The 12,612-nt window shown below is 37.2% G+C and overlaps 1 protein-coding gene across 2 annotated transcripts; it reads right to left on the bottom strand.

The window, feature by feature from the left end:
• Positions 1-2,870: 2,870 nt before the first annotated feature.
• On the bottom strand, positions 2,871-11,954 carry LOC113081375 (activin receptor type-2A-like). 2 transcript variants are annotated; one of them, XM_026253482.1, is made up of 3 exons: positions 11,474-11,954; positions 9,423-9,532; positions 2,871-3,125 (listed from the first exon to the last, which is right to left on the bottom strand). In XM_026253482.1, the coding sequence occupies exons 1-3, from the start codon at positions 11,743-11,745 to the stop codon at positions 2,962-2,964; spliced, it is 546 nt and encodes a 181-aa protein (XP_026109267.1). In that variant the 5' UTR covers positions 11,746-11,954; the 3' UTR covers positions 2,871-2,961. The 2 variants fall into 2 exon arrangements, with proteins under 2 accessions (XP_026109267.1, XP_026109266.1); XM_026253481.1 differs by having other exon boundaries at positions 2,886-3,125; positions 9,378-9,532; positions 11,474-11,943.
• Positions 11,955-12,612: the final 658 nt, after the last annotated feature.

Below are 12,612 nucleotides of genomic sequence, written 5' to 3' on the forward strand. Positions count from 1 at the left end.
TCATGACAAGGAAAAAAACATAAGTCGCACTGGACTCTAAGTCGCATTTATTTAGAACCAAGAAAAGATAAAACATTAGCCGCGAGAGGGCACTCTATGTTTTCAGTAGGCTACAGGAGCACTGAGCAGTATAGAGCGCCCTCTCACGGCTTGGACGGTAATGTTTTCTCTTGGTTCATTTCTCTCAGTTCATGTCAAGTTAATTTTGATAAATAAGTCGCACCTGACTATAAGTCGCAGGACCTGCCAACTATGAAAAAAAGTGTGATTTATAATCCGGAAAATACGGTAAGGTGAAAATAAATGACTCATTAAAATGAAGATCGTTGCTGCATTAAGCTGCGTCGGCATCACAATCAAGGCTTATTCCTCAAAGAATGTCTTCTTCCAAAAACGAAAAGTAGATGAGACGAACTTGAATCTTTCTTTGTATATGAAGGTGGTGTTGACATTTACATGTTCACGCATCTCAAGCCTGGGTTCGAGCAGATTATTATCTTATAGCGTTATAGGTGAGCTCAGACGGGAAAGACTGTACCTCGCCTTCGGTTTCATATGGATTATTTTATCAAAGAATATTTGTTGACACCAAGCTTTCTTTAGATATACTGTATTTCTCAGGTCATTTTCATTCATTTAGTAACTCGTTTAAGAAATAGAAAAACAGAGACTGAATGCAGAAAGCGCACCTTATTTGTTTTACAAAACAAAACAAAAAAGTTTTGTAGATATTAGGAGTGTAGGCTATAATTATAATCATTATTAAATTAATGAAAAAAAGAGTTTCTATCTGTCGTGTATTTTCTAGGTTTGATAACTTGAACGTTAAACTTGAAAGTAAAGTAATTAGTAATCTGATTAGTTTTTAAATGCAGTAATCAGCAATGTATTCAAATTACAAATTTAAAGTAGTATTTAGTAAATTGTAGAGGATTACTTTTTTGAGTAACTTATTCAACACTGCCCACATTCTTCAACATAATATTTATGTTCAGCACAAGAAATAAATTAATACAGGTTTGGGACAGCATGTGAGTGAGTAAATAAGAAAAGAAATGTAATTTTTGGGTGAACTGTCCCTTTAATGACAGTCAGCTGCATGTTTAGTAGGGCTGCATGATGTGTCATTTAAGCATCGATATCGCAATGTACGAATCCACTATAGTCACATCGCAGGATGTGCGATGTAGGCTGTCATAGTTGATCCGTTATTCATTAACTGTATGGGCCAGAGAGCGCGCGCACGCGAGAGAGAGAGAGCGCGAGCGCGCGGCCAGCGACACACTAGATGCGTGGCGCAAGCGTCTCAGCTGCGTGGCGTGTCTGTTTTTAATTCGGCTCCCATGTTAACAGGTTAGAGCTTGTAGACTGCCTGCATGTGACGCGCGGCTCGGGCCGAGCGGAAAATGCGTGCATGCTAGAAATAGAACCGACGCCTATTTTTCATGTGACACGCAAGCGTGCTGGAAGCGTTTTCAGGCAAAATACAATAGGAAAATATGTTTATATGTCATTTTGTACACAGATTCATATTAATTCATGACACTTAGATGTTTGAAAGTCTATAGGTTGACATATATTCAGATATAAATGTAATTTAAAAAATAAATTAATAATTATTGATTTTCCAATATTGCACCTGTCACCGGCATGAGAGAAAGAGCGCGCGCGTGCACGCGAGAGAGAGAGCCCCGGCCGCACGCTAAATGTCTTCAAACAACACAAACGCTGTCTTGCTCTCCCTCCCTCACGCATATTAATCAATTGACATGATGGTGTCGATGTTTAAATCATTTAAAAAGAGAATGTAAGTGTGCTCACCCCGTTTTTGTTTGTAAGAAAAAAAATTGTTTTCATATCGCAATATAGATCGCAGAAAAATAAAATATTGCAATGTAATTTTTTCCCAATATCGTGCAACCCTAATGTTTAGTACTGTCCCTTTAAGACCTGCACACATCTAATATACAGACGTGCATCTGTTTTTCTCTCAACTGTTTACTTTGCACTTTAGATGTAACCAACTGTGTTTATGTACACTGTATGTTTTTTGACAGTATAACGTTAGTTAATTAATAAAGAAAACGTAGTTCAGGAATCTGTTGCTATTTGAAAGCCTTTTAAGTGCGTTCATACCTCCCTTTGTCTGCGCTCAGAAAAATCTCACGTCAGAACATCACATGAATGTACTGTTTAACCAGCAAGGCTTTAAAATACATGCAAATAATGTACTTTTGTGATAGCAAATAAGTTGCAGTGTCCCGTACCGTTGAGTTAACATTTGATGTAAATGTATAGTATATTGAGAGGTCCCAGAACTGCAACTGACGGAATGTGCATTGTAGCACGATACCACAATATTTTTTCAAAAGCAGGTGGTCGAGACAATTTTCTCACCCACACAGACCATATAAGCCCAGCACACATAAATGCATCTGCTCTGAGCTTCTAAAGATAAAAGGATTTTGTTTCACTCTGACCCAGCAGTTCAGATTTTGACTTGACTAGCTAAATCTATAAAGATCTATTGTGTAAATCAGAAGATGTGAATCTTAAGACTAGTCACACACAGGGGTAAAGGTCACCTGATTGCTCATGTCTTGTGTTATGTCAGCTCTGTTATATTGTCTTTCTGGTGGGAGAGGAGGGCACTGAAACACAACTGTGTCCTGACAGATCTAGTTTGATTTCAGCTGACAGCATGTTTGAACTTAAGTAAGTGTGACATTGAGCACACTAGATCCCTGAAATCACTGTCATTCACATCAACTGGAGGTGCTGCACAGCTCACAGTAGCACCGTTTCTAGTGGCATGAAAATTACTGATACACTGAAACTCAAGAGTGATAAGAGCAGATGACTGTGCTGCATGTGATATTAATCTTTCACTTCAAAATATGGGAATACTTCTCTCATTTTACTAAAGGTAAATCAAAATGCATGCATCATACAGTAGAGATATCAATTTACCTGGGTAGGGACCAGAACAGGTGGATACGCCAGCTTGTGATGTCGATACATCCAGAAGGAGAGGAGGACAATGGCTGTGATGCCCATGATGGGCACGATGGAGCACAGAAGGGTACTGAACAGTGGTGGCTTCTGGGTGAAGGGGTTAGATGTTGCTAGAGAGAGAAGAAGAATGAGAGAGTTCAGTAGTGATCAGCGCTTTTGATTAGGTGCACAATACAATACTGCTCAAAAGTTTGGGGTTGGTAATTTTTTTTTGAAGTCTCTTTGCTCACTAAAGCTGCATTTAGTTGAACAAATACAGTAAAAACAGTACTGCTGTGAAATAATATTACAACTTATAATTAAAAAAATCTATTTTAATATATTGAATATATAATTAATTCCTGTGATGGCAAAACTAAATTTTCAGCAATCATGCATGACATGAAATGATCCTTCAGAAATCATTCTAATATGCTTATTTGGTACAAACGTAACATTTCTCATTATTAATGTTGAAAACAGTTGAACTGCTAAATTTTTTTGTATTTTTGAGTGTACCTTTTAAAGAAAAAAATAATAACTTGTTTTATCCATGTAAATAAATCAAACAAATAAGTAAATATTTTGAAGGATTTCTCACATATGCATATATATATATAAGGGCTGTAACTTTTGTATTCGATATTCGAATATGCATTAATCGAGAATGAAGCGCATTATTTACAGTCTATGATTAGACCGTTTGTTTTTTATTTTATTCTTTGCCATCTTACCCAGTAGAGGGCACTCTAGACGTATTGTAGCGAAGGCCCATGACCAAATCAAGCGAATAATAGCTAGTAGCCAGGCACGTCTGTGCGCTTCGAACATGTGTTCTCCACTTCGGGGTTAATTTTATCAGGCACAACAAGCTGTTAATTATCAGTCCAGAAATATTGTAATTTCACACTATTAAAATCACACAATGACGATCTCTATTGGCTTAAAAAAGTGACATGAATGTGAAAAGAGATGACATCAGCATTTGACAGAATGACTTCAGCTCGCATTAGCATTACAAAGCAGAACCTCAAATGAGAGTTGGCTCCCAATTCCCTCAAGAGGAGTCTAGCACACACCTTCTTTACATTGCATTAACGAGATACAAGGTGCATGTTGAGAATCTCTCACTGAATACTTATTTTATGTCACACACCTTTTGAACTTGCTAATTGCATTTCTTTCACAGCAGCTTTAAAACAAGGTTGGTTTGATTCCCTGAAAGCTGCTGACAGATCCTGCCTTATGCAAACAGCTTTATTCCAATGCACATGCTACTATGCAAATTCCTGTTAAGAGCGGTTCAACGGAACTGCACGGGTGTGTGTTTGAGGGAGAATAGCATGCATGCTTAGTCAGTGTGCACACGGTGACCCTCAGTTTCCCTGCATCTATTGCCAGAGATTGGATTGGGCCATGGCTGCTGGCCAGATATGCAGCGATCCCTTGCTCTTATGTTATGGCAGAGCATTTCCCATTCACCCGGACTGACCACAGGGCCATGTGTGCGACCCACCCGGTCAAACTTCAGCTGTACCAGTATTAGCTTGCGGTCCAGCAGATAGAGAACTCATTCATGATGTCATTTCTTCTCTCTCGTGCCAACTACGGAATTGGAACTGGGTTAAGGACTGTGGATTAATCCACAAGCACAAGAAAAAAAAAAAAAAAACATATCCACCCCCAACAAACCAACTCTCATCCGACCTTACTCCACCCTTCCCCCACTCAGCGGGCAAAATGGTCACACGCAGCCGTGGGGCATTAAAGTACCCGGTCACAAGGTCACAAATAGCACACAGCTCCATGCTCGCAGAAAGCGAATTCTGAGAAACTCCAGTGTGCTTTGTGCAACTCTTCATGTCCCTGTGGGTTTTTGCATTTCATATCAAGATCATTCCATATGGAGTGAGTCAGTGCTGGAAATAGACCCATTACATAAGCACGAGTGAGGACCCCATCCCCCCACCCACCTCCTCTGCTACTGAAGTACTGAAGACTCTTCTACCCATCGCATTTGCAGATGATACCGACAGTTGTAGTATCAAAACTCATCAGGCAGAGCGCAACCAGTACGCAACTAAATTGGGCCATGTTTTCAAGAGATCGCGGGCAGATAATAAATCACGATTGCTGAAATGTACAACTACCCCCCTGCAGGGATCTGAGAGCACTGGGCCAGTAGATTAGAACTGCTTGGTCTGTATTCGGCAACATGCCTCCATCCCTCATTTAGTTAAGAGGATGTTGATGTCAGTGTTTACTCAGAAGAGATAAAGCAACCAGATCAGCTTCTGTAATCCAAAAGACACGGTCATCTCTGGGGCTGCGAGAGCACGTTACGCTGTTGAAAGCCCAAAGAAAGCAAAGCAAACCAATGTCTTCTATGCCCAATCTTCGAAATGTTTCATTTAAAAGCCAAACAGCTCTGAGTTAGCAAATTACAGAATCGCTCAATATAGATGGTGGTTCAGAAGCCATGCTCATGTTCAGTTAATGTATTTTGAGGATCTACTGCAGCGGATGAAGATGGTTCAAAATCTGTAATGTTATGCGAAGACATTTCAGAAGAGTGACATTTCTGAAGTACTGCTATTTATTCAATCACTTCGTTCCCAAACACTAATACAAATTCATCGTTACAGGTGATTCAGCCTTACAATTTGGCTTAACGATGCGAAACAATAAAGTAGTAAGCCTACTTTTTGTAAAGTATAAAGTAGCCTTCCATTTTATGTACAACAAAACTGATGGGAACGTATGGTTTACTTAGGTACTTAGGTTTACTAAAGGTAAATAATAATAATAAAAATAAACAAAGACCTAGAACCTAAAACACCTAGCAAACATTCTGATTACTTTTACAGCTACTCCATGATTATTTTCTAAAAAGATATGAATACAAGCCAATGTACAGAATAATTAACAGAGCTTTAGTCAGTAGTGATTTTGTGGCTGCGTCAAGATAAGAAGAAATACAGAATAATCAGAACTAAATGAATGAATAGTCCAAGTCCCTAACATTTTTTGCTTAAAAGCAATCTGTAGTTTGATATTTCTGAACCAATTGTTAAATTCAAGGTAAAACTATAGAAAGAAGGCACAACGATCTAACAGGAACATCTATTCAAAAGCTAAATTGAACACCCATGAGATAATATCAAACTCAATAGCTCACAGAAACCGAACCTTATCAATGTCACTTTCTTAGAAGGATACTGAAAACATGCAGAACCAATTTCAGCTGCAATATTCCACCAGGAAATAATAATGAACTTTTACACCATAATACTTTAGAAAACCAGTACCTAAACACCCAGTTTATTTAATATAAACATCATAACATTGATGTGTTATGATGTTCTGCTAAATGCATAAAGGATGTTAATATCATAACACTCAGTAATAGAGAAAGTGCATACTCTGAAAGTGGTCTTCCTAATGTGCATGTTTAAATTAAAGATTTTCATTAAAGATTTAGGTTCATAAATAACATGCACACAACACTGATGTAAAGACACTACATGCACTGAACAGTTACATAGCACATATGCATTCAATTGTGGCAGAAAAATGTTGCTATACAAATCATTCAGGAAAGGAAACGCATAAACAACAACAACAACAACAACAACAAAAAAAAAAAACGATACAATGGAGAGGAAAAAGCAGTGAGCCTGTTATGATTTTTGACATGAACAGTCAAGAAAAACATCCAAGAGGTTCTTCGAGGTAATTGATGATAGGGCTGGGTGATATGTCAAAAATGTCTCATCGATAATCAGGTTTAAAAATAATGCGATATCCAATAATATTGTCTACCTTAGTTCCACATCCACCATGCCCCGCCCACGCTGAGACAACATTGCTGACATGCAATGTTCAGTTTGGTCTTAATTATTGCCACCATTTTTGGTTTTACTTTTCTTAGTTTGTGTTTAAACCAACAGAAAAAAAAGAGCTTTGCTGTTATTTCTGGTGTTGCTAATAATTTCCACTTTGTTCTTATAAAATTTCAGTTTGAAATTAATTTAATTTAGATTCATGAGGAGAACTGTTGAGGATAAATAATACAACCCTAAATTCATCATGGCATAGTCGGTAGGGCTGTACCAGAATATTAGATTATTCGTTGGGTTGGCATTTGATTTTCAATTTAGATTTTTTTTTTTTGAACACCTGGCATCCTCTGCGAAACAGTTCTCATTCGCACTTGAATATGAACGTCGTGTATGTCATGATTCATTTCATCTGGAAAAGAAGACAGAAATGCCAAAGACCTCAGCTGTGTGGGAGCACTTTAAATTAAGTGAGGACAAGACAAAGGCAGTGTGCCAAAGATGCCTGGCCTATAACATCACATCAAGTTCTGAAAAAATAAGTTCTGTAAGTAGAATGCCTATAGTATAGTGTTGTATATTGCCATGTTAATCAGTAATTTTACGCATAATAACAACGTGCACTTCATTTCCTTAAAAATACTTGTGAATACGGCAGTCATAAAAAACGAACAGTAGCCCAGACTAATAATAATTTGTCTATATTAAAAGTCTTGCTCTTAACAGACCGGTGTGTTTTGTATCACACGGGCAGTGTCCGTTTTCGGAACATAAGCCCTGCCTGCATGAGCTACAATGCTTTCAGCTTGCAATGTTCCGTAGTTTATTAAAAGTTTATTCATTCTGAATGTGAAGGGTGTCCATATTGCACCATAAGCAACACTGCACTCAACTCAACTGCTATGCGAGAAGTCAACTGGATAGCGGTTCTCGACATAATAAAAATTAAAACAGACAGACAGAGAGATACCTGCATTTATTATACCGTGTCTACACACATTTTGTCATGGCATGGCGTCCGGTGTAGACATGGTGTTAAAGAATATGTCTAGCCCCCTCTTTCCGAAGCTCGAACATTCGGTGTTGATTACAACAGAGGTTTCAAATCTAAAAAAAAAAGGGAATCTAGGTATTCTAGGTAGACCTAGAAGTTGTATATTCTGGCAGTGATTGTAAGAATGATAAATGCATGTTGATGTCATATAATGTCTTGAATAAAATAAGCTTGTTTCGCTTTATTTTTGCCATTATCGCCCGTGTAGACACATTCACTATGGTAAGTTTAATTTCCTTGATTATAACAATAGCAGCGCGGTTTTTAAACTTGTAATCAAGCTATAACGTATTTGATAATTATCATTTATGACTAAAATCATGCAGGGGTGAAAAACTAATTTAGATTATATTTCGATTTATAATTTCGATTTACAATTATATTGTATACATGGTATAAAAAAAACCGTAAAAAATATCGCACTGAAATGTGCTGAAGGAATTTGCGTATTTCAATTAAACTGGTCATGTTTGTGGTTTTTCATCAAGTCTGTTTAAATAAATATTCAGAAACACATGATGTGCTACTATTTGTCTTTTTTCATTTTACCTTTATTTAACTGCAGATCAAAACAGAATGGGCCTATACCTATATAAATAAGGATAAATTATATTGGAACGCATTTCCAAAATAAGTCGCATACAGAGATGCACGTTGCCATTACAGTAGTCAGTGCCAAACAACAGACAAAATATAAATTGAGGTTACAAAAGTGATTAAGATCAGTGAGGATTTTCTTTTCTTTTGTTGTTTTATTAACATTAATGACTGACGGCAGCGGCTGCTGTCAACGCACAGATCCAATACACCCTTGTTTTCTTAACTATTTACGTTCACTAAAGACATAACCGATTGTATTTAAGGGATGTTTCTGTGTGTATTTGTCTATTTAAATGTGTAGAATGTGAGAACGAGAGCTCAGTCCAGTGTTCATATATACGAGGCATGCACTGTGTGTGTGTGATAAAACAGAAAACAGCGCACAAGTACAGAAGTGAGTTCTCTTTCATCTTCTTGAAGTTGAATCTTTTGAAATCACAATAAATGTGTATACAGAATTCGAGAAGCAGAATCGAAACGTAGTTTTATAACAAGTAATTTGAATTCTGACCTTATGCATCTGATCTGATTTCAAAAAACTGGAATAGCTTTTGATTTTCTAATTATTTCATTCTTGCATGCAAAAAGACCTGTATAGTGACTATTGGGCTACGCAAAATATTTGTTCTAACTTACTAGGTTTATCAGATGTCTTTTTTTCCCCCAATAATGTTGATAATCATCGGTTACCTAACTGCTGACATTGCGATACTTATGAGACATCGTCAATATACAAAAATATCGTCATTTCGCCCAGCCCTAATTGATGATTTTGATAATGAGGTAATGAGGTAATACTGGTTATGAGGAGACAAAGACATAAAGGAGGGGTTCACACCGACAGCACAATTACATCAGAGGAAGGGGTATAACTGAAGAACTTCCAATACCCTTAAAGACTTTGCTGTTTGACGGGTCGCTGAGGGGAGCCTTACTCTGAACTGGCTGTGTGTCAGGGTTATAGAAGAATTTCTCGTTGCACATGTTGCCCTCGCAGCAGCAGAAGAACACATCCGGGTCCTCCTTCTTCTCAACACACTCAGTGCTGTAAGATAAAGATCAAGCAGATCTGTCAGCTCACAACTGTTGTTCTTTTATGGACACTTGCAGATTCCAGTTTGACATACTAATACATCAATATACAACAGTAAGTTTTTCAACCACTGAAACATCTAGGAGGACAAAATTTTTCAATGTTTCAGCAGTTCACCAAAAAAACTCAATGAAGGTGCACATCATTTTATTAATTAAATTTTATTAATTAAATATGTGATTTAATTTGATTTAAAATCAATAAAATAAAAAAAAAAGATTCGGCAGCAAAGTTTTTTTCTGAATCATAAATTTCTTTTGGCAATAAAATAAAGATGGCATCACATTTGGAGATAATTAAGATATGCATCCGACAAGGTTTATTTGGATTTTGCTCGGGTTAGAGTGCAAACAAACGGATAAAAACACATGGGCGGAAAAAGCCTGTGCCAAAAATATACTTTTTTAAAAATCTGGCAGCCTACATCAAAGCAGAGCACTCAGGATGGCTTAAAGAAGATAAACAATGCTTAGCAGCACACCAATAATCCTTAAGACACACACACACACACACACACAAGTGCAAATGAACAAATAAAAGGGCAATGATGACATTCCAGAGACATTTAGTCAGAAACGTAAGTCCGTTCTTGCTTGCGACGCACACGCGCCATTAAGCGTTTGCAATACTTGCTTAGCTAACTAAGGACTTGACATGGCAGTGAAATGTGCATTAAAAAAAAAAAAAAAAAAAAAAAAAAAAAAACCTTAAATCCTTCTAACAAATGAGGTAAACGGGTTCAGCAGCATGTTAGGACAAGAGAAGTGCTGCTGCCTTTGCACGCTATCAAAACACCTCTGTTCAGGAGAAACACTTCCTGAACTGCCAGCAGTGCTACCTGTTGCATAGGGGCAGATGCGCTGATAAAACAGTTTTTAATATCTCCCCTATCATGGATGGAGGTTACAAGGTTCACAACCAATCCTCGACATGGAAACATGTTTACACAAGCCTTTATCTGAAATACTGTGAAATCTTGAGAAGGAAGTATTTGGTTAAATAAATGTGTGGAATAATCTCTCTGTAATGTTTGAACGTAGCATTCACCACAGACAATTTATAACAATTAGGCAATTTTGAAGTTAAATAATGCTTTAAAAAAATATATATAATAATTATTGGGGTTGGTACAATTGTTTTTTTTTTTTTTTTCTCACAAAGGCTGAATTTTTTGAACAAAATTATCATAAAAACAGAAATAGTGAAATAATATTATAATTTTAAGTATTCAGTGATAGATTATTAATTAGAAATTATTCTAATATGCTCATTTGCTGCTCAAAAAAAATCCATCTTAAAATTAAAAACATTAGCTGAGTTTTGTTTTTTCAGGTATTGACGCAAAAAGCTTAAAAGAACAGCATTTTTGAAAAAGAAAACATTTGGCAAATTATGAATATCTTTACTGTGACTTTTGATCCATGAAATGCATATTTTCTATATAATAAGTGCATATACTGTGAATGGTAGTGTACCTCACAATGCAATATTTTTAGTCCTTTAGTTAATACATTTATCTAATTTGACAATAATTGCACAAATGTTTCAGATGTCAAAACAAGTGAAAAATGTCAGCAGCAAAAACATCTTCACTACAGTTACAGCTTGAGAAACAACGATAGTCAATAATAAATGCTGATGGTATGTGCGCTGCTGAAAGGTTCAAACACAGCCTCTATAAGTGTAATTAAAACAATCAATATTTAAACAATCAAGACACTTAAGATGATGTTGATTAACAGTGACAGAGGTCAAAAAGCCTCATATCTATTTTGAAAACTCCCAGTCAATTAAACAGAAATGGGCCTTTTTTCCTCCCCACTTCAGTTATTGGTTTCAGACTATCTTGATTTCTTGGTAATGTCAAACAGGCGTAAAACAACTAGAGATTACCTGTCATAGCAGTTGACGTCATCAAGCCAGCAGCCTTGCTTTACTATTTCAACCGATCCTGACACATTTCGCCAAGTTGCGAAGCAATGAAGCCTCTTGTCCTTCTCTCCCACGCAAGACTCAATACCACTGCGATTTCCTCGGTTCTCCGAACTGGGGTTGTAGTTGTAGAACACACACTCTTGTGTCTCTGATCGGCCAAGAATGGCACCTGGAAAAGAAAACCACAGGGGAGGCTGGTTAAGACATGGTATGCCTGCAGTGAGCTTCATTGATCACTCACAAGACTTTACACTCAACCCAAACCACAACCAACAGTCACAGATTGGCAGTTGTATATCAATTGAAGATGATAGATATTGGAGGTTTATAACCGATATAAAAGTGGTTTAATATAACCCAAAAAAGTGAGATCCGCAGATTGGACTTCATCTTGTTTTCAGAATCTAATTCACAGGCAACCATATGGTTAAAAAAAAAAAAAAAAAAACACACTAGCAAGAGTTGTGGTTAACCAAAACAACAACCGTAAAGTAGTGAACTTGATTAACACAGAGGGGCTCTAAAACAGGATGTGGTGGAGGGCGGTTTCCCAACTTCTTCCTGCAACAACCACAACTCAGATTGTGTTTGAGTATGGCACTGAAGTGATGTGATGAGTGTTGTGAAATTATTCAAATCAAAACATCACCATCACTTAAAAGACAAGACTAAAAAAAATTAATGAACAAAAAGCAAACAGTGGAATCAGATAGGGCGGCGACGAACGCTGTGACAACCGCGTCAAAGCGGTGGTCTGTTGCCTCCGCAGTTGTCTACTGCCACTGGCCGTAGTGCACGTGATGTCACACACTCTGCAACATGCATAACACAAAGTTCTGTATACAAGTGTAATAACAGTAACAGTTGCGGTTTGAGCACAGGAAAATATGTGTATATCAACACAGTGCCACCGGACTTAGTTGGTCCATTCCCGCCACGGTGATAAAAATTCCACACCGTCACAGTCTTAGAATCAGATTTTTACTTCACTTGCTAAGCTTGTTCAAAGACACTAGAAATCTTGTGCAGGTTGAGCAGACTTGGTCTCCATTTGAACGTTTACAAAAGATGTGCTCTTGCACTCAAAAACATTTCGA

Source organism: Carassius auratus, unplaced genomic scaffold, assembly GCF_003368295.1.
Source record: "Carassius auratus strain Wakin unplaced genomic scaffold, ASM336829v1 scaf_tig00034065, whole genome shotgun sequence".
NCBI lineage: Eukaryota > Metazoa > Chordata > Actinopteri > Cypriniformes > Cyprinidae > Carassius > Carassius auratus.